General features: G+C 43.6%; 1 protein-coding gene across 2 annotated transcripts in view; it reads right to left on the bottom strand.

Annotated features, from left to right (window-relative positions):
• Positions 1–21904, bottom strand: part of SMAD9 (SMAD family member 9) — a 34079-nt gene extending 12175 nt beyond the window's left edge. Inside the window, exons 1-2 of one of the 2 annotated variants that reach the window (XM_066582665.1) lie at positions 21782–21904; positions 605–1151 (exon numbers count right to left, since the gene is read on the bottom strand). In XM_066582665.1, coding sequence (XP_066438762.1) covers positions 605–1016 — 412 coding nt within the window. In that variant the 5' untranslated portion in view covers positions 1017–1151; positions 21782–21904. Of the gene's footprint in view, positions 1–604; positions 1152–21765 lie in introns of both variants that reach the window. The other variant, XM_066582673.1, reaches the window with a different exon arrangement.
• Positions 21905–23526: the final 1622 nt, after the last annotated feature.

Below are 23526 nucleotides of genomic sequence, written 5' to 3'. Positions count from 1 at the left end.
CATTGAGTATGGGTTGCGGGTACCTGCGTCATCACTAAGCAACAGTGCCGGAAATATACACAAACAAACAAAAAAAGGTGTACTGTGTATGACCGTGTTCGTGTGTACATGTCTATACTAAGTACATCACACAGCCTACGGCTTTGTGAGCCCGGCCTAAACCATATAGGCATGGGTGTTATTTACAAGACATGACTCCATGACTGTGCCCGCCCCTAGGACTCTAGGTATCTAATTTGACAGCGAGGGTGATCAATGAGTGGAACAGATTACCACAGAAGGTGATGAGTTCTACCTCAATGGAAATGTTCAAACAGAAGCTGGACAAACATCTGTCTGGGATGATTTAGTAAATCCTGCACTGAGCAGGGGGTTGGACCAGATGACCCTGGAGGTCTTTCAAACTCTACCATCCTATGATTCTAATTAGCATACAGGACGGGACCTGATTAAACTTATTTTCCTTGAAAAACCCTACCCTGAAAAGTTTACCAAGGGCTGACAAGTTTAATTCAGCCCTTTGTTAATTCAGAAAAATCTAATGACAGGTCCCCCTTCAGTAGATCAATGCACAACTCACATTACGCAATTAGTATTTTTTTACCTGGAGTTTCCACTCTACGGTAATGGTAAGGATTTATGCAGACATCTTTCTGTTTGGATCCAAAAGGAAACTCGCAGCATTCAAGTGGTTTCAACTCATGATGGGACTGAAGATCAGGCCACCTCCAGACCCTACAGTAGATGACATGTGGAAGACCCTTGCGATGTGACACCTGCAGCCTCCCATCTAGTGAACGCGGGATAGTGATGCATTTACTTGGTTGTCCTGGTGTACTTAGAGCCTTCTCAAGTTCCTCCATTGCACCCTTCTTCTTCTTCAGCTTCTTCACCAGTGAATCCACTGCTTTTTCTGCCCATTTCTCCTCCTCATCTCCTTGCTTCCAGCCAAGCAGCCGTTTAACAGCAGGGCTTGTGAAGGAGAACAAGGAACTGATAGGGGTGCTGGAGTGCATATGAGTTGACGTCAATCAACGCCCTCCTGAATATAGGATACAATGGTGTTTTCCACTACTTCTTTATTAGATTTGTCTTATCTTCAATCTGAAGAAGCTTGTAACAGCTTCCGACTGTGAATCTCCCAAAAGACTCTGTTAATGTAAAAAAATACAGGCGGTTAAACATACAGTTACAAAAATAGAATAAATAAACAATATAAAAAGTACCATATGTATCACTAGTCAAGATAAGGCTTAATGAATCCCAAGAGCCAGGTAGTCAATGAACCTGCAACACTGTTACTAAGACCTAGTCCAGGGGTGCACAATCTGCAGCTCAGGGGCCACATGTGGCCCGTGTTGTCATTCTGTGCAACTTCCAACGACCTGATCACAGACATACTGTAAAGTAGCAGGTAATGGACCCACTGTGCTACTGACTTTTTGACTGTGGGTTAGTCATGATGGCTATTCAGAGGTTCCTGGTTTTCTGATCTCCAGGTCGCTTTCCTAGGAGTAGTCTCAATACAGTAGCAGCTAATGTCACCGTGATTTTCCGCAATGAACCTATAAAGGTTCATCGCGGAGAATCGCGGCATACCACGATTTATAGACACAAGCGATTTTCCGCTCGTGTACATTGGGCTGTGCTTTCCATAGGATAACTATGTCATGTGTGCGCCACGTGCGATTTATCGCCACGGATCACGCTATTACAAATTGCCCGTGGACACTCGGCCTACGATGAGCAGGCTATTTTTACAATATTCTTACACAGCTCCTGAGGATATAAATTGCTTGATAATTACATGTTGACAAAAAACAGCTATTAGAAATAACAAACAGAAGTCATTGGCAATGATTCATAGTCAAAGTCCTGGTTCAGTAAGCCAAGAAATCAATACAAATGCAGGGTTCAAGATTACTAAAGATTAGGTGTAGACTAGTTGGACAAGTATGGGACATGAGACTAGACATGAAAGTTAAAAGCAGCTGGCTTGTTAAGTATTCATTCATTATATAGTGTAATTGGGGTTATCTTCTAGTTGATCTTCCTAGAAGGTGTTAGAAAGCTTGTGAAAACATGAAAATTTCATGTATTTGATCTCAAGGCATGTGACAGACCTGGCGGCCTTTGTGCCATAGAACCCATTGGCTCCAGTGGGCGCCAATAGTTTAACAGACGGAGCCCCCTCTTTGTCAAAATCCTTAAATGCTGTAGTTGGTAAGTAACTTGAGATCCCTTTACATTTGACCAATGGCGGGCACATAAGCGCCTGACAGCCACTCCACAGACTACCGACCGTCGCTGCTGGAGGAGCGATAGTTGTTCAAGTGAATGGAGGTAGAGTAGGCCAGGATCGTTCCGGCCCCCGCCTCGATTCACAGTAAACAAGGGTCGTTCAAACATTGAGCAGTTCCTGTTCACACGCGGCGATAGTCACTTGGTTTTTAATAATGCTAAAAACCAAGTGACTTTGACAAGTGAGGGATTTCTCGCTCAGTGTCCTGTTGGCAGTCCCATATACAGGATAATTATCACTCAAATTCGCTATTCCTAGCAAGAATTCAGGCTATAATCTTCCTGTGTAAAGGTACCTTTAGCAAACAGAAACTAGCCTGGAGCTCATTCAATAGAATATACTAGTTGGATTGCCTCTAGACATTTCCCTTATTTACACTTTAATGTATTTTTCACTTCTCTCTTTTGCCTATTATTCTATATCAGGACTGGACAATTGCGGCCGAGACTCATCGTCTGGTTGGATTTACAATTACCCACTTTCTTTTTTGCGTACTAAACAAGCCGTCCTGTGTAATAGTAGAGTTGGCTTTTAAACTTTCTCTGTGGGTTTCCTGACTCTATGGCCATATACCCAACCAGATGACCCTGAGATCTCAAGTTTGAGGTTACCCCTACTCCAACAGTATGGAGTGGATGTGTTACCGAAAACACACAGTGCTGTACACACTTCAGTGGCCCAAAATGTTACCATACACTAACCTGGGAACTGTGCCTACAACACCAATGCAGTGTGTATGAAGCTGTGTGTTTCCTGATACACATTGGCTCCGTATGGCCGCTGATCAGCTGATCGGTGAGGCTCCCGGGTAGCTGATCCCTCTTAATCAACTACTGATGACCTATGCTGAGGATAGTTTATCAAAAGTTTAGTCCGGAACATCCCTTTAAAAGGGTTATTGAAGGCATTATGAGTCTATAGCCGATGGTCAAGAAAGGATGAAAAATTGGGGGAAAATCCTTCAGAAAACGGATCTATGGGTAATTATTTCTGGCCTGCATTAAAACTGTCCTAAGCTCATCCTTCCACTCTTTGTCTCGGAGGATTTATTCCAAATTGCCAAAGCAGGCCTTGAACCTTTCCCAAATCCTTCAAGAGTCCGGAGTATGCCGGTGACACATATACATCACACTCACCGCCCGCCAGACAAGAAGAGACTATGGCAGCATTAATAGACGTTCTGTCAGCTCTATTGGTTTAGCATCATGAACAGAGAAGATGTGACAGGGAATCAGGAGACATCACTGACAACATTACACAAGTATTTAGCTTTGGAGAGAAATAGAGAAGAACATTGATCCCTTTTCATTCAAATAAAATTTCTAGCCGGTGACATCAGTGTGAACTAGAGCGCCACACTTGTCCGTGGAAAGGAGCCAAGAGCGTGGATGGATAAAGCAGGAACATGTGCATCCTGTGATATCCGTACAGATGAAATAACTGCGCAAATTAAAGAAGTTTTATTATGTATCTTGTGTTAAAGGGGTTTTCTGACATTTTTTTAAAAAGCGTCCCAGAGTAGAGAATGGTGTAAAAAACTAAATTAGCCGTAGTTTACCCTCTCACGTTGCCTCTGATCCAGCACTGCTGACCCAGTCCCATATGTTAACTGCTGATACAGGAAGCGATGACACCATGTTCACCGCTCACCTGACCCATGCAGCTTCAATGGTTATGTGTGCATTAGTGGAGCATAACTGCGGAGGACAGCGATTGGCTGCAGTGGTCATGGGAATGATAAATGCGAGATCATTGCCTTCTGTATCAGGGATGAGAGGGTGAGCATTGGTGATTTTATTTAAGATCATTTAACATTTTTTATATATATTGGAAAAAACCATTAATGATGATTTGATTTCTATACATTTTATATTGGTAATCTTTGTGATCTCGGATCACCACAGATTTCAGAAGGAAAGGGCATTATACGAGATGCTCAAGAAGGAGCACGTAGACTCAGGGGATGCCACCATTCTTCAAGGATGAGTGAGACAGATGGTATCGTCCAGTGCACAGAACCCATGTGACAGCGGCTGGAGTTAGAAACTTTTTCAATACTTAAAATGGCGACAATTATGTTCCAAGAAGAGCTTGTAATTATCCATTTCTTCACTTGCGTGGAATACGGTAACATCCATCGATATTCATCGTCAGTTGAGTAAAACATGTAGTGAAGGTGTCATGGATGTGAAAAATGTGTTTTGGTGGGTGTGAGAAGGCCGAATGTTGTGTGAGACTGAACCAAAGGAGCCTTAACCAAGAACCAGCACACTAAAAACATGATCGCGCAAATAGAGCAAGTGGTTATGGAGAACTGGTGATTAACCCCTTAAGTCCTGGGCTTTAAACCCGCCCGATAGCAGATGTACAGGCGCGGGACTAAAGCCTCCGCTCCTGATATCAAGCAGGAGCAGGTCGGGTCCTCAACTAGTAGTCACAGCTGAGAACCCGGAGGAGAAGGGGAATCTGTTTTTACCTCTCCTGCCTACTTCTTTCTCGGTTACATAGCTGTCAATGAGCGCTATGTGCTAAGAAGTGGAAGTATAACTACGTAAGCTGGCGATCACACGACTGCCGGGTCCCCCTGTTACAGCAGAGCTGCAGGTTCCTAGCAGTCCCTGACCAGCTCTGCCAGTGACTATTGTCACTACAGGAGGATGTTTTCCCCTGTAACTGGGGCTCCTATGGATACCCCAGCTACAGTGGAAAAGTGTGTGATTAAAAAAAAAAAACACCATGTGAATCAGAGGTCTTATATGACATCATGGGGGACATAGATGGTAAAAAAATAAGTAGGAAAATAAGTTTAAAAAATCACAGAATAAAATAAAAATATATGCATAAAAAACAAAATGATGAACAGATTCCTATGCTATATTTTAACGTAAATTTACAAATAAAAAAAAAACAAACTATAAATGTTAAAAAAGCATTTTTTTTTAGCCTTCTACCCCCAATAATACAAAAAAAAAATGGAAAAAAAGAGGTCAGTGAAAAAGATACCCTATATGTCACGGGAAAAAAAGAAGCAAAAATAATTTTGGTAGTTGAAGGAAAAAAATAGGGCAGTAAAACCGCCATATGGGTAAAATCCCTCAAAAGTGTCTGGTCGTTAAGGTATAAAATAGCCTGGTCCTTAAGGGGTTAACTGTGAAAGAGATTGCCTGCAAAGTCAGCATTTCTGGAGGATTCGTGCACAACATCCTACATGAAGACCTGAAGATCTGGAAACTTTCCTCCAGGTCAGTGCTGTGAATCCATTAGGACAATGCTCCTGCTCATCAGGTGGCCCTAATTCAGGGGTTTCTCCGGGACAACAACTATTAAGTGGTTCCTCATGCTCCCTACTCACCTGACCTTGCAACTAGCAATTTGTGGCTTTTTCCAATGAATAAGGACACTCTCCATGGCTATACATGGTAATATGCACCTCCTTTAAATTAATAATACCCAGTGTTCCTCCTAAGGCTACTCTCTCACAGACCGTTCTTTACTGCATTTAGTGCGGCGTTTGAAACGCCGTGCTAAATCCTGTAAAACGCCCCCATTGATTTCAATGGGGCTTCTCAGACGAGAGTTTAAACGCGGCATTTCTTGAATGCTGTCTGCTCTATTTTAGTTTGTTTCAGTGCTTTTTAACGGACCTCATCACTCATTGTAATGATGAGGTGCGTAAAAAAACACCGTAGAAGGGGATGGAAAACGCTGTTTGAAAAAGTGTTAAAATGCGGCGTTTTAACAGAAGAATGTATGAGAGTGGACAAAAGTGCCCTCTTTTGCGCCCTAGATATTAGTAATACCCCCTGTGTGCATTTTTAAAGTAATAATTGCACCTGTGAGTGCCCCTTTATACGGTAATAATGTCCTCTTATAATAATAATATCCACGATTATTACTCCTTATATAATAATACCCCTATTCATTGCCTCTTATATGATAATAATGCCCCCGTTTAGTGACCCTTTATTAATAATAATCATTTAGTGTCGCAGGAAAAAAACCAACCTTATACTCGCCTAACTCCTGACCAGTGCAGCGTTTCCTTTCTTTCCTGCGCTGTTGCTGGCCCAACGCAGGAGCCACGATGACGTCACCACATCGAGTCTGTATATGACTCCCTGCGCTACCATAACTATCAGCTGTATCGGCATCCTGCGACACCAAAACAGTTAAGTGCAGCAGTTGCCTGGGGATTTGGGGCACTGAGCGAGAGGTCCGGGCTTGTTCCCTGGATCTCCAGTGCTAGCGACACCCGTGATCAGTGTAAAGGGAACGTCTATTTTGTGATCCCTTATGCTGCATTTAGACAAAACGATTATCATTCAGATAATAGTTCAAATGAGCAAAACTAAATGATAACAATGGCAGCAGTGAAAATCTTTCCAACTTGAAAATAGGTATTTCTTAATCATTTTATCATGGAAGAAGCAAAAATAATATTGAAAACTTTGAGTTCGCTCTTGGCTCTGAGATGGAGCCCATGTAAGTTTTGGGTCATTGCAATACTGTTGGGCATGCAGTTGGGATATACCAAGTACTGCTGCTTCCTGTGTCAGTGGGACAGTCGGGATAGGCCTTCTCACTACAACATAAAAGTCTATACCCATGCGAAAAGTTCTGCCAGAGAGAGAAGAATGTCCAGCATGATCCTCTTGGACTCATGAAGAACTTTGTAAACAGGATGAACCAGGGTGGAGAAATTCTTCAGTACCTCAGAAGACAAGTTCCACAGCTCAGTGATGCTAAAGTTGAAGAAGGCATCTTCATTGGCCCGCAGATTCGTCATCTTCTTAAAGATAAAACCTTTGAGCAAGTTCTTCAGGGTGATGAGAAAGCAGCATGGGAGGCATTTAAAGATGTTGTGTATGGCTTCCTGGGAAATCGAAGAGTTGACAACTACATTGGGATTGTGAATAAACCTTTAGAGAAGTACCATTAATTAGGTTGCAACATGTCACTCAAAATCCATTTCCTTCATTCTCACCCGGACATCTTCCCTGACAACTGCGGTGCCGTGAGTGACGAACATGGAGAACGATTCCATCAGGATATATTGAAAATGGAACAAAGCTATCAGGGAAAATGGAAGCTTCTCTGCTTGCGGACAAGAGGCCCCAGAAAAGAAATACAAGTGACTAGCAAAGAGAATCCATTCACGTGATTTAGGCTGCCTGTCCACGGCTGTTGCGGTATCTCGCGATGGATCTTTGCCGCGGAAGCCGCGCCCGGGAGCAGGAGCCGGCAGACGGATCTCCGCGGTGAGCCTATCTGACAGATAGACTGACCGCAGAGAATCGCGGCAAATCGCAGCATGCTCCGATCCGCCAGCTGCGAGCGGAGAATAGCAATGCTTCTCCGCTCATGCACAGGGCGGCTGCGCTCTCCATAGCTCTCCGGATTATCGCCGCGGGGAATGCAATTCAAACCCGCCCGTGGACAGGCAGCATAAGCCCTTTTATGTGAAGTTACTGTATCTATATAACCAGAGTTAGGCCCACTAAACAAAATACAATGTCACATTCATTTTCCTAGACCGAAAATTAGGGTAGTTTAATTATTTTGAGAAAAGAAAGAACTTCAAAGCGTATTTTTAGTACTTTGATTTGAGATTAGTATATCTTAAAAATATTTGTGTTTATCGACCCAAAATTAGGGTAATTTAACTATTTTTAAGAAAGGAATACATTTCTTTCAAAATGTGTTTATTGATTTTTCTTATACAAAATATAAACCGTACAGATAGTCGAATAAACAATGGATGAAACTCGCCAATCGGAGTAGTGGGCCAATAATCTGTCTCACTTCAAGTCTTATGGCATATTGCAATAGTGTACCAATCTATGGGGAGGTTATGGTGGATATTAGGTATATAGTATTGGCACTTCTCATCCTAGGGTGAGAACCTTAAACATTAGCCCTGCTACGTTCAAGGGAACTAGGTATAGTGGTATAGTTTCAAGTAGCGAGGTAAGCTATCTTAATCAGTCGCGAGCGATGCGGCCCACGGGCCCCCCCACAATCTTTGTGGTCTTGTAGTGACCCTGTTTATGTTCGCCTATGCGATCTCACCGAGAGTCTGAGGGTTTAACCCTGTACCCCGTCGGTCGGAGAGGTAAGTTATGGGTCACTTTCGTATATGTGTGTGGGGGTCCGCCCGCCGCATATCCCGCATCGACCTACAAAAACAGTTATAAGGTAGAACAAAAGAGATAGATGAGGGGGTGGGGGATGTTAGGGAGGGGGGGGGTTGATATTAGCCTCCGTCTAAGAAAGGAATACATTTCAAAGAACATTTTTGTTGTCCAGGTTAAACCTCCAGTTTATATGCAGCCAACGGCTGAACGATGAACGAGAATCGGGCAGTTCTTGTTCGTTGTTCAGTTTCAGCCGGCTTTAAAATCGGCATTGGCTCAAACACTTGTCTGGCAGTTTGAACACTGATCATTCAGTATATCATATAGGAATCTGAAATATTAACCGAGAAGTGAATGAGAAGCTAACAGGCTGATGTCGTCACGCACATTCTCTCGGGCAAACGAGAACTTTGAGCTTCTTGTTGTATCTTAAAGGGCCTTTAACATTAAAAAATAGGCTGTTTGCAGAGTGTCCCACGGCTGAGAAGCCATGTTGAGTTGTAATCTGCGTTTTTATTTCACTTGCAGCGCCAAAGCAGGTAACATGAGGCATTACCTATGGAAAATGAAACATACCGAATGTGTGATGCACGTATGTGCCAGATCCAGGGACAGACACTTCTAGCCGTTCTCTGCTCCGGCTAATTGATGAAGATCTTGAATGAATGAAGGAACTTTCTCTTTTTAGAATGCTCCAGTAGGTTATTTAAAAATGGAGTTTGTAAAGCACATGACTCCTTTAAATATTACAGAGCGGCATAAATAGCAGGTCCAGAGTATTAGTAGTATTTTTGGAACTACCGTTTTAAGAAAAGACTAATGTGATAATAATCTGCAGCATCATACATTAAGGCTACATACACACGCTTCGTTCCCTCTGAGACTTTCTGCTCTGACCCCAATGACAACATCCAGCCGTGCTACACTGACAGCTGATTCCCGGTCATCAAATATTGATGACCTGTTTTGAGAATAGGACATCAATAGTTTTTGACTGGAAAACTCCTTTAAGAGGTCTGGTCTATGGTCTTATATATTTACTTCTGGGCGACCCCAAGGTACATGAAGGGTGGATATGGGTGGAGTTGATATGGCACGGGCTCAGGAGCTGAGCCTGCTCCATACATGCCGGATGTTGGCTATCTTTGACAGCTGCGACAAGCCAAAATGGCCGTTATTGGGGATAACTCCGATCGCAGCAGTTAAGCATTTAGATGCTACTGTCAATTCTGACATCGGCTTTTAAATGGCCCAACAGAGGGAGGAGCACCCCTTGTCTCCAGAATGGGCCCTTGCAGTGAGATTGTGAGGTGCTATTGACATGTCATGGCCTTGTGAAGGCCCCCAGGACTGCCATGTATTTCTACCTATTAAGCGATCATTAGGGTAAAAATAATTCAAATAACGTTTTTTGTATTGTTACAAAAATTGTTTTAAAAAAAGGTCCCATTTAAAAAAAAAAATAAAAAACATATTTGGTATCGCCACATCTGTAAAAGACTGATCTATTTAAATCATGTATTATTTATCCAGCATGGCGAATGCTGTCAGAAAAAGAAATACAGATCGTCAGAATTCTACCTTTTTGATCACCCCGTCTCCAGGAAAAAAATTAAAAAATAAGAACAAAAAGTCACATGTACCTCCATAAAAACTAAAGGTCGACCAGCAGAACACAAGCTCTCGCACGGCCCCAATAAAAGAAAAATAAAAAAGTTATGGCAGTTAGAAGATGACGACGAAGTCTTTTTTTTAAATAAAGATATTTTATTTTTTAGAAGTAGCATAAAAAAAAACGATATAAATTTGGTATAATCCTAATCGTACTGATCCACAGAATAAAGTTATCATGTCATTTTTGCTGCACTATATACAGCATATAAACAAGACAAACCCTCAAATATGGCGTAATTGCATTTTTTTCCCATTTCGCCCCACTTAAAAAGTTTAAATCAATAAAGTGAGGTCTGACTAAATTCATCCATAACCTTTTTATAAGTAATTCTCTCAAAAACGCCACCCCACATTTTTACAGAGACCCATTGTTCAAGTATTACTTTGCAAAGGGCACTCCCAGTTTGACCCCTTTATAATTACAGGGGTCATCTATGGTCATATATTTTCAAAAGGTGCTCATATTGCTGTACTAATATAACAGAAGCCATAATCCCCTCCACTGTTGCCGTGTTCAGCCGGGTCCGGCCCCTCCTGATTCACATCTGGCTAAAGAGCAATGACCTGTAAACAAGATGTGACCACTATAGTGAGCTATTGATTGGCTGAGTGGTCACATGACTCTGGTGTTAGTGACGTCATCGGTGACTCACTGCAGGCGGAGATAAAGAGCAGCGGGGATCAGAAATCAGCAGGAGAGAAACGGCAGAAGAGGTAAGGATGGCTACCTTTATGTTGGCAAAGCATTTTGAGCACCTTCTGAAAAACATTGTTTTTGGATAACTTCTTTAACACAAATGGGATGCAATTTTGGCTACTGGGAAAGCTGGGTGACAACCAATAAGGGTACCAATAAAGCTACCACATGTATTAGCAGGTAACAGAAGAACTGCCTGAAGAGTCTTATATCTGCCATTTATGAATCTGGATGACAATCCCTTTGGCAGCTTTAGTAGTGGCCATATCAGTAAGCTGGTTTCACATCTGCTTCGAAGCTCCGGTTGGAGGTTCCGTTGTGGATCCGGGTAATGAGGCAGAAGGTGGGTGGACTCCATTATAGTCAATGGAGTTTGTCTGGCGCTGTTTGGTTCCATTCAGAGATGGAACCGTTGGACTGTGGGGATTCCCCTTTCCTGCTCCCCGAATGGAACAGGAGAGAGGAATCCCCATTGCAGATGTGAAGGCAGCCTACGAAATGCTATCAGAGAAATAATATAACACTAAAGTCTACAGCGAATACTCCACCTGCAGTTTACAGAAACGGTCAGTGCAGTTTTGACAGTTAATAATGACGCACACGGAAAAGAATGTCTGCTGCGGTCCATCTTCTACCAGAAGCGTCGCTGTGAAGACTTTACGGTAAATGATGTAAGAGCGCTGCACTGAAGACAAAATATAACTGTGCACTAAAGAAACACCAGTTCAGAGCGAGAGATAAAACACTGGGCTCTTAGATAAGTCACTTAGTCATTGCTTAGGTATTTTGCAGGATGTGACTGGCAGGTGAGCGCGCCAATACTAGAACAGGCTGTTATCGCCATCTACAATGTGCGTCACCAGCCGGTCATTTTCTTCCTTTATAGACGCTTACAAGGAAGTGGCTCTGTTAATAACCACACAAAGATGAAAAGAGCTTCCACTTACAGAGGACTATAATTTACCTTCCTTCTGGTAATGGTTACTATATACAGAGCTTATTCTGCTTTCGTTCCTGCTTTCAACAACAAACTTGTTTCCATTTATTCACCTTATACGGTGTAGAGTGCAAAGCTGTTACCTCTATATTATAGTATCATCCCGATCCAGCCCTCTCTCTCTATCTATCTACAGGGGGTAGACAAAAATATGTAAACACCTTAGTAATGCATGGGATTTTAATCATTAGCACCAAGCTGCCCTTTTGACCCCTGCTTGGCTGAGAGCTTTTCTGCCAAATTTGTGTTTACTTCACCTCGTGCCCTGCTCTGGGTGGTTTTGGGAGTCATCTGGTATCAGCAGCTGAGTGGCTCAAACCCCTGACCAATGGAACCTTGTAAGGCCTAATTCCCACGGGTGGATTTCCGCCGCGTGATACGCGTTGCCCCGCAGCTATTAGGTTCTATTGAACCTAATATCGCAATGCTCACGGTGCGGAATTCCACCGTGGAATTCCGCCTGTGAAATAACCCGTAATCACCTGCGGCATGTTCTATTTACCGCGGGCGTACGCACGGACAGCTTTCATTGCAGTCAATGGAAGCCGTCCGTCACGCTATCTTCCGCTGTAGCACAGCGGTAGATAGCGTGAAAACGCTTCCCCGCCCACCAACACCCGCGTCATGTAACGCTCTGGGCGTGACATATGACGCTGCCGGCGTGTCACATGACACTGCCGGCACGTCATGCGCTGTACTGCGCATGTGCGCCGGCATGGAATGCGGGACATCGGGCAGCGGATCCGGAGGTGAGTATGGGGTCTCTGGGGGGGCTTGCGGAGCCCATCACGACCGTGGGCACTAGGCCTTACTCAGGTAGATGTTCACTTCTGCCTGGCAGCATCTGTGTCATATTACCTCTAAATAAAATAGGTCTCTACATGTCTTATTGAAATAGGATTTATAGTCCCATGTAATTTAAGGCATTTCATACAGTGTTTCCATATTTTTGTCCACCCAATGTATGTATGTATGTATGTATCTATCTATCTCATATCTATGTATCTTTTAGTTATGGTCAACATTATTGGCACACTTGATTGTTTAGTATAAAAAAACAATATCTTCAGAAATAAGTGAATATGTAATAACTGTATTATAAGGGCATGTTCAAGTACATTCAACATAAGAGTTTACCTGTCACCATACATGCCATCCTTTCTAAAAAGCAGTAAGTAGTAGAGATGAGCAAGCACCCAAATGCTCGGGTCCGCGTTATTCGAGCTTTTCATAAAATTCGAGAGCTCTACTCGAGTAACGAACCCCATTGACTACAATGGGAGACTCAAGCATTTTTGTATGTGGGACGCCGGTTGCAGAGTTTTTTTTCCTAGGTGTGTCTCTCTCTCACTCAGGCACGTCACAGCAGGGAGGAGCCAAAAACTGGGGCAGGGTCGAACACTGCTTGATATTCGTTCGAGTAACGAACACCATTGTGGTACGCTAATACTCGAATGAGCATCAAACTCGGCAGAGTATGTTAGCTCAACTCTAGTAAGTAGTGATGAGTGAACATTTGAAAAGTTCGGTTCAGCAAGTTCTCAAAATTTTTGCAAAAAGTTCAGTCTGGTCCAAAGTAGTTTGAACTGAACCGAAAGTTCATTAAGCAGCCATAAAAGCCCTATATAACTGTACACAGGACTTTTATTGTTCTTTTAGACAGTGTTATACACTAGTGTTCAGGACTCGCTTTAAGCGAACTGAACCAGTAGAATCCTGTTTTCGGTCGAACTTTGATAAAAGCTCCGTTTGGGTTCAACCTGAGACAGAGTTCTACTGGTTCGGTTACCTCAACACTAGCAATAAGGAATGAACATAGTATAAGACATGGATAATACTGAGGGCACCTTGTCTAATACTTGGCTGCACAGCCTTTAGCAACAATGACCCCATCCAAACATTTTTGTAACATCTCTGAGCTTCTTACACCGGTCTGCTGGTAGTTTATTCTACTGCAATTCTCTCAAGTTCTTGAAGATTTGCAGGTTAATTTTCTCAATAGCAGATTTCAGCTCTCTCCAAAGATCAATCCAGATCCTTTATTGTTTTTCTTCAAAAGGATGGAGATCTGCTCTAGTCACGAGATGGACACACATATCCTTGTTTAGACCCTTTTAGACACAATGATTATTGTGATTAGACATCTTTTGAGCGATAATTGTTGCATCTAAATGTGCACTGTTCGTTCATTGCTCATTTCTAGCCAGCTAGAAATGAGCGATAAGCCTTATAAGCTCCACACGCCAATATCTCAGTGGGCAGCGCTGAAAGTATTCTTTCAGCTCGTATCCCGCTGGCAGTTCTCAGCGGGACACCAGCTGAAAGTGCAGAGAACAAAGCAGCTGTATGCATATTCAAAACAGCTGCATTGTTCTCCGGACTATCTTGTCCTTGTCCTGCTCCGCCTGCATAACTCTTAAGTAGCTAATCAGCTACTAGAGTTAAGGCCCTCTTAGATGGGACAACTGTCTGGCAAACGATGCCCGACACTCATCCCTGCACATACAAGATCCTGTGCACTTGCATGGGAGCTAGTATTGTTAGCTCTCCGCGGGTTGGCTGCAGGATATTTCTCTCCTCTCGCTCCCCCGCCCCTCTCCACTGACATAACATAGCATCCGTTCAGTACTGGACAGCCGCTATTCAGACTGATCATCCATCGTTTATGCAGCATCATCGTTCAGTGTAAATAGCGGTCGTTCAGTACTGAAAGGCGGCTATGTTAAGTGAATGGTGAGGGGCGGGGGAGCATGTGGAGAGAAATCTCCTGCAGTTTCTCCGTCCCTCTGCTGGCCACTCTGTGAGTGAGCCAGCAATACTAGTTCCTGTGCAGGAGCACGGGAGCGAGGACACGCAAGGACGAGTGTCGGGCATCTTTTTTCCCAACATGATTCATCCCGTGTAAACCCACCTTTATGCAAAGACAATCGCTCAAAACTGTCACTTAAACTGTCATTTGAGCGATCATCGCTCCGTGTAAACGGACCTTTACAGTAAGGGCATGTTGACACATTGCAGAATTTCCACTGCGCATTTTGTTGTAGTTTCCACAAGTAATGCTGCTATAGAAAATCTGCAGCATTTCTGCAACATATGAACTAACCTTTACAGTATAGATATCACAGCCGTGTCTTATAACAATCTATGCTTCTTTATGTCTGGCCGGTCTCACATGAACAGGTCGGATTCCGCATGCGGGAGCCCAAAGCGGAATCCCACCGTCCCAAGCCAGCGTCCACACATTCTATAATTATCTGGCTCGCCCTCAGACATGTGCAGTACAGATTTTTTCTTTTAAACTCCCGATTTTCCTGCTACATTGACTTCGATGGAAGCCGTCCGTGCAGTATCCGCACAAAAATAGAGCACTTATACACCCCACAGTCGTGTAAAGGTGCCTCTTTTATTTGCTGAAAACCTAATTCACTTTTAATATCTTCAATGTTTTCTCCTCCACATACAGTATCCTGTCTGAATTCTGCCAAGAACGCCCCAGACCGCCACCCTGCTTCTGCCCTCTGATGGCATAATTACTGTATCAATATTTAGAATATTTGTCACTGTCTTGGCCCACAAATGCACCTTCTTCCCCGTAAAAACTGGCATATTTGCGCCAAACTAGGTGTTAGATGTCAAAACACATTTTAATACGTGAAGCCTAAAGATGTTCTCCTGCCAAAATAGTTTAATTGGAGGACAATACGAACATTAGAGTTAATGATACTTCTTAACATTGGACACTGTTTTGGGGCTGTTGGCGCCATGGCAGACCTCTATGACCTCTTCAACTGCCAACTACACGGACTACAAGAGGAGGTCACACCAGCAACGGTGTAGTAAGGGATTTTTACATGACCCCACAGTCGTGCATAAATATTTCCTTGCCTGATGTTTGATCCTTGGGAAGCTGCACCTGATCAGTCGATGAATTAGGAAGCGCTTGCATGGGCTGACATCAAGTTTTGCGCATCAACTGATTGCATCTTTTGTGTAGCCAAAAAAATATTGTTGTCAGCAACATCTCCCTATGTGAGTGGGGCAGTGACAAACCTGTATGGGGGACAAATGATCGTATGTATGATTGTTCGTCCACTATACATTCTGAATCGGCCAGTATGAACAAACGCTGATCTCTTTGATCGGCGCTCATTATCCTGCTCCCAGGGAGCGGTAGCTGCATGGACATATATATAAATTAATCCAGCACTGTACTGTAATCACAGATATCTGAGCTCAAAGACTAAGGACCCTTTTATATGGGATAACCTATCAGAGGCAGATGCCCAACAGGTCTTCCCAGCAATGATCGTTCCTGTGCATTTACATAGGAACAATCATCGCTCAGTGTATGGAGGTGGAGCTGGCGGGGATCGTTCCAGCCCACCCACCTCCATTCACAGCAAACAGGCATTCGTTCATACATGACAACTGCCTGTTTACACGGGCCGATTGTCGCTTAGTTTTATGTATGCAGAAACTGAACGGCGAATGATAAGCGATCAAATTATCATTTGTCGTTCCATTGGCACATGCACTTTGGGCGACTTCACACGGGCGTATACGCAGTTGTGCATGCCTCAGTGTATATGTGCTATGAATGAGCTTTTATTGCTCGCGTGTCTGTGTATTGCACTGCACTCTTTGCACCCACAGGGCATGTCCATTTGCGTGTAGTAAACAGGCCCCGATTTAAATGGCTATTTAGTCTAATGAGGTCCAAAAGTGTTGCTTTTCCAATGGAACTGTGCTGTTTTTCACGCATTTGCTTGCGTCTTGCGCACTCTCCATACATATATATATTGTATGGGGACCTGTGGTGTACAACTGTGCACAAAAGTAGAGCATTTTTTGTTTGTTTTCACGAGCACAAAATGTACGCACAATATATGGAAATGTGTAGGAACCTGTTGACATCAATAGGTTCTATTCACTGTGTACTGCATATGTTTTTGCCCGTGTGAATCTGCCTTAAGGGCTCTTTTACATGACCGTAAGCGTTTTTACATTCTCTGGGCCGAACAGTAAAATCACATAAAAAGGACTTTCGGTGATCAAGTCCTGTGCTTAATTAGTGTTTTCTCGCCCCCGGGGCGTCATTTTTAGCGAAAAAATACACCGCACCGCGGAAAGCCTTCACTTGGAATAAATCCTTGTATTGCCTTCCAATGCCTATATAAAGGGACCTGTAGGTTTTTCACAGCGTTGGATGCTCCTAAACTGCCTCCTCTCCCTTTCTTTGTTCAGCTCCCATAGAAGTCTATGGGAGCCGCCAGTGTATATCAGTCAAAAGATAGAACCAGAACTATCTTTTTACCCACTGTATAATCGCAGGCGCATATTTCGGTCATGTATGTTCCATTTTTTTACGGTGTAACGTTTTTACATGCCGTATATCCGTCCGTGTGGACGAATGCATTGGAAACCAATGCCTCAGATGGTCGCGTATATCGGTCGGCCACTAAAACGCGCTGTATATGCGTTTGTGTGAATAAAGCCCAACACTGAATGATAATCATTCAGATTCTCGCTGTATCGCAAGAATCTGAAGGATTTATCTGCCTGTGTAAAAGGACCATAAATCCTGATTACAAGTATATCTATCACAAGGTCATCTCAAGGGCACACAGAGATATGTTTAGATGAAGAAATTCAAAAATTACACGGCCTGATGATAGAGCAAGAATGCTTGCAGGAACATTTGTTTGTCCGACCATCAGGCCGTGTGCAGCTGCGCTCAATCTGCTGACAAACAAGCAAATGTTCGTTAATTGGTTGATTGCTCCTTTTGTGCAGTCAAAAAAAAAATCAATGATGTCACACTGCCTCCGTGAAACATCTGCAAAAACAGCAGCAAATATGTATGTGACATGCATAGTCACCGTTTTTCTTTCTGTAGCACTACCATAGATTTGCATGGGCGATTTCAAACTGTGAGGTTGGTTTCACACGGCTGTATGTGTGACTACGCTCGCCGCTACAGAACGTAGTTGCGCATAAACAGCTTTTTTTTTCTTCTCAGGCTTTTCACAGTCCAATCCATATCCTATCTTTCCTCGCCCGTACAATTAATGGCCGACAATCCCAATAATGAAAACGAAACCACTGAAATCTATGGTTACGTTTTGTCCTGTTATCACGGCCACATAATGGGACTAAAACATGTCCAAGTGTGTAAGTCCTGAGTATGGGCCAAAATAGGACATGCTGGAATTGTTTGAAAGTGTGAAAAAATGCAAGTCTGAACACACCAATGCAAAACAACAGCGTTACATGTTATCCGTCAGGGGCGTAACTATAGAGGGTGCAGGGGATGCGGTTGCACCCGGGCCCAGGAGCCTTAGGGGGCCCATAAGAACCCTCCTCTCCATATAGGGAGCCCAGTACTATGAATAAACCATTATAGTTGGGGGCCCTGTTACAAGTTTTGCATTGGGGCCCAGAAGCCTCAAGTTATGTCTCTGTTATCCGTATAATGTACGTAAAAATACAGACATAATACAGTCAGAAAATACGCCAATGTGAATGAGGCATTAGGCTAACTTCACACTGGCGAGCGCGATATGAGGCTGTGAATCCCATTTCTATGGAAGCTGACGGCTGATCGTGGCCAAAAAAAAAGGGCAAGAGCTATTTTTTCTGGCCTTGCATAAAAGCAGACAGCCGGAATCAGCAGTGTATGTGCTATCTTTTCTGTGGCTAAACATCGCCCACCTGAACGAATGCATTGAAATCCAATGCTTCAGATGGTCGCGACTTTCGGCCGATGTTTTATTGTGTCAATACGGTCCATGGCCTCTTTCACACCAGCGTTAGTTTAACACTCAGGTAGCCGCCGTAAAATATCGCTGCTATCAGAACGTTAAATCGTGTGAATGAAGAGAAGCCATGAGCATGTCACAGCTAGTATTCGCAAGTGTGCCGCTCCCCCTCCCTTTGCCAGATGCTTCCATAGGAGTCTATGGGAGACGCTGGCATTGTGCCGTCAAAACCTAGGAAATGTCCTATCTCGGCATCAAAGAAACACTCCTATTGACACACAATTTTTTCGGGACGTCAAAAAATCGATTTTCTGAAGCCTTAGGTTCTTTTAGAAGTTATTTTTTTGACGTACCTACTCTGCGGCAAAATGGCGCTCATGTGAAAGAGGCCCAACGCCTCGGTCGCACAGGATAAATACTGTCAGATCCACAATGGAGTTTTCCAATGTGGGACTTACAGCACAATCTGCGGCAGAGCTCTGAAGCCGAGCCTTGGAGCTCTGCTGCATTTTTAAATGCAATTCCACATTTGGATTTAGCCCCCTGTCAATGGGGCAAAGCCACGTGCAGCCGCCTGCCACATGTTTCATGTGGAAACCACACCAAGAGATAACATGCTAATTCTCTTTTTTTTCTACAACACAGATTTCAGAATTTGCGTGTGGAGAAATCCTCGCTGTATAAACTACGGCACGGATTTTCATAGCGTTAAATAGAACACTAAGATGATACAAAATTCTTGCTCTCATCTGCAGCAAAATTCTGTCTGAAAGAGGCCTACGAGCTCCTTCACACCGGCGTATTTGGGCACACAAAGATTGTGCGTGCAATATGCAGAGGATAAACTCCATTCGTATCATTGGGTTCATTCACATTTCCCGTTGTTGCACATGTATTTCTTGCATGCACAAAAAAAATAGTACATTCTCTATTTCTTGTGCATTTGGGCAGCAAAGGTCCCATACGCTGTGCAATTCCGTGAAAAAAAGAACACAGCTGTATGTCACTAGGCTACAGAGCCAATTAAATCAAGGCAAGGGGGTGCTGCACGCGGACATTAACAGGCCCTGTGTGTGCAGAAACGTACATTATAATGCGAAGACAGGTTCGCAAATCAAACTTGTTCATAGCACAACTACTATGCGTTGAAGCACGCACGTTTACTTATGTGAAGGAGCCTTTAGGCCACTTTCACACAGTGCTTCGGTAAGACGCTGCCGTTCTGATTGCGGCATTTTACCGTGATTCTTATTGGCATTTTCGAACACAGGTTACTGCATTCGACAGCGGTTTTTAATGCATCCCATCATTCTGATGGGTGATGAGGTGCATTAAAAAATGAGAAAATGCGCCAAAATAGAGCAGACAACGCTTGAAAATCGCCGCGTTAGAGCACAGGTCTGTGAGGCCCTATTGAAATCAATGGGATTGTTGTACCACAATTAGCGCGGTTTTTAAAAATGCCACTGTATTCGCTGTAAAAACCGTACATGTGAGAGGGCCATAGGGCTTATTCACATGACAGTATTTGTCATTAGTATAACAAAATACTGATGTAAAATACTGTCATGTAGTAGATAGATAGATAGATATGAGATAGATAGATAGATAGATAGATAGATAGATAGATAGATAGATAGATAGATAGATAGATAGATATGAGATAGATAGATAGATAGATAGATAGATAGATAGATAGATAGATAGATAGATAGATAGATAGATAGATAGATAGATATAGATATGAGATAGATAGATATGAGATAGATAAATAGATAGATATGAGACAGATAGACCGATAGTTATGAGGTAGATTGTAGAAAGATAGATAGATAGATAGATAGATAGATAGATAGATAGATAGATAGATAGATAGATTGTAGATAGATTGATATGAGACAGACAGATAGATAGACCAATAGTCATGAGATAGATTGTAGATAGATAGATGGATATGAGATAGATAGATAGATAGATAGATAGATAGATAGATAGATAGATAGATAGATAGATAGATAGATAGATAGATAGATAGATAGATAAATATGAAATAGATTGTAAATAGATAGATGAAGATTGTTGACAAATATGATGGGCAGATAGACAGAACATTGTAGAGAGATATATTGTCATAGAGGTAAACATCATAAACACTGTGAGTAAGTCCTTAAAAGAAAATAAGTAATATAAGTATCATAAAGTGTAATATGGATAGATTTCTGTACAATTCTGAATTGCTTTTGGGCTCTCAGGGGTTAAGTGACTTGAGCAGCCAGTATACAGAGGTGACTCCTGCGTCAATGGCGGTGTATTTGTACTGTGCTGCAACCTTCTCCTTCCCTCTCTCCTGATCACAATAGTGGCGTCAGGGTGTCTCCTCTCCAGCCTCCCCCTCCTCCCCTGATCTATCACACTGCTCAGCACTGCCAATATGTCAGGACATCCATCTGCAGCCTCCAGAGCCCGGGCTGTCACCTCACCTCCTGCCCCCATTACCGCACTGCTTCATGGAGCTACTTTCCAAGTTTCCAACACAGCCAGCCATTAGACTATTTAACCTGTTATGGGACTACAAGTGACAAGAACATGTCACACCACAAGCCACACGGGACTTGTAGTTCCACAGCACTGAAAGAAACAATCTTCTTCTTATACCTTGCATTATTCCGAATGCATCCCAGATAATGACACTGACATCATATAATAAGACGATCAATCAATAATTATCAGAAGCGACCAATCAATTACCTTTAAAAATTGTACGTTTACTACATGCCTATCGATTGTGGTCGGGCATTAGATCAGTCGGGAGCGATCATTCCCCGGCAGACGGTCACGTGCTCACATTGTTACATTGTATCAACTATGGAACGTTTACAGTTTGTTTGTTTTTTAAATGAACGGTTACATTTTATTTCTGGCTGCAGGCGGATTACTGCGGGACTACATGTAATTCATGGCAGAGTATGATGGGACTTGTAGTTCCACAGTATTAACTGAAGCCTTCTAAACTCTCCAAGCAATATAAATGAATGGCATGACCTATACGTATACTATGAGGAGACTTGGCAGATGTAATGTGTAAGGTGATCTGCACCATCCATAGACAGCTCTATATTTAGGAGGAGGGTGCCCATGTCATGCCCTACTACATAAGTGCATGACCCCAGGGCATGCTGGCACCAGGCTGATACATGTCATACCTTGCTATAGTCCTACCTGTGTGGCTGTGGCCCTGGCTGGTCACTGTTGGTCCGATGGTCGCCTATGCATGTGAAGCAACTTGAAGGAAGCAGCAGGAGGAGGAGGAGGAGGAACAGGCAGCACAGGGCGAGGCGGCAGTCAGACTGGAGCCGCTCAGGCTGCTCTGTCAGGGAGTATTACTGCGCAGAGCTGGCACCAGCCCAGGACACATCTCCCACACACTGTACCCACCCACCTACTGCTGCCACAGTCCTCCCTGGCACTCCAGCCTCAGGGCTATTGTTGGTGGCTGCAGGTTGGAGGTGATGGAGGTCACACTGTCTGCAGGGATAAACTTGGAAAGTGGTGACATTCATGGATGGGAATAAAACCCTGTGAAGTCCATCACCTTGTAGTCTAGACTACTCCTGGCACACAATGTCACCCAGCTTGTAAAGGGGGTACTTATTCCCTCACTTTGTCACCCTCCAAAACTCATAAAATTACCAATTCCATCACCCTTTCAGTGCCAGTCCAAACTTTACTCAAATTGCAGAAAGATAGGGTATGCCTTTTTTTCTCTCATAACATTGCATAAGTGAAAACATCGCAAATGTGAAGGTAACCATTGAAAAACATGAGTTTCATTCTTCTGCGTTTTCATGTGCCTTCGCATTGCCGGAAAATCGTGCGATTTTCTTGCCCTTGTGAAACCAGCCTAATTTGAGGCAACTGCAGGAAGATTCCTATTAAAATGGGCCAATATTCCTACAGAACATTTTCAACATTTAGGGCTCATTCACATGGGCTACAAAATCACGCAGAAGCTAGCTGTACAAAAAAAAAATGCAGCTAGCACTGCAGAAAATCACATTCCCACTATCAAGGTTCGAGTTTAATTAGCAGTGAAATTGCCCATTCACAGGACTAGAAGCTGGGTGTTGCAGAGAAAAAAGTGCTGCAGCTCCAGGAGAAGAGAAATGAAGGGGCATACCTTCATCGCTGGGGACTCCCCTTCTCTTAGCGGGAGAGAGGGATTTCCCTGCAGGGGGAAAGGAGGGATTTCCCCATAGCAGGTAGAGAGGGGTTCCCCTGCAGGGGAGAATGAGGGATTCCCCAGCAGCACAATGCTGGGGTTCTCCTCCTGGGGAGAATAAGGAATTCCCCAGGAGCATGATGCCAGGGCTCCCCTGCAGGGAAAATAAGGGATTCCATAGCAGCACATGCCGGGGTTCCCCTGCAGGGGAGAATAAGGGATTCCCCAGCAGTGCGTTGCTGGGGTTCCCCTGCAGAGAAAAAGGGATTTCCCAGCTTCGCAATGCTTATTCTCCCCTTCAGGTGAACCCTGGAATTGCACTGCTGGGGAATCCCTTATTCTCCCTTACAGGGGAACCCCTCTCTGCCCACTACTGGAAAATCCCTCCAGCTCCCTTTGCCAGCCATCTCTCATAGTCTTCCTTAGGAGTCTATGGAGGCGTCTGTGATTTTCTGCTAAAAGATAGGTCAAGACCTATTTTTTCATGCAGCAGGGAATTTCAGTCGTTGATGTCCTATCTTTATTAGTCGCGATTTTTGGATGCATGTAACTAAGGGTGCATTCAGACAACCGTATAGCGGCTAGGTATTCACGCCGGCCGATATACGGCGTCTCTCTCTGCAGGGAGAGGTGGTTGGAAGAGCCGGGAGCAGTGCTCTGAGCTCCCGCCCCCTCTCTGCCTCCTCTCCACCCCCTCTCCGTTCCTCTGCACTATTTGCAATGAAAGGAGGCCGGGGGGGGGGGG

Source organism: Eleutherodactylus coqui, chromosome 1, assembly GCF_035609145.1.
Source record: "Eleutherodactylus coqui strain aEleCoq1 chromosome 1, aEleCoq1.hap1, whole genome shotgun sequence".
NCBI lineage: Eukaryota > Metazoa > Chordata > Amphibia > Anura > Eleutherodactylidae > Eleutherodactylus > Eleutherodactylus coqui.
This window is presented reverse-complemented; position numbering and strand designations above follow the sequence as displayed.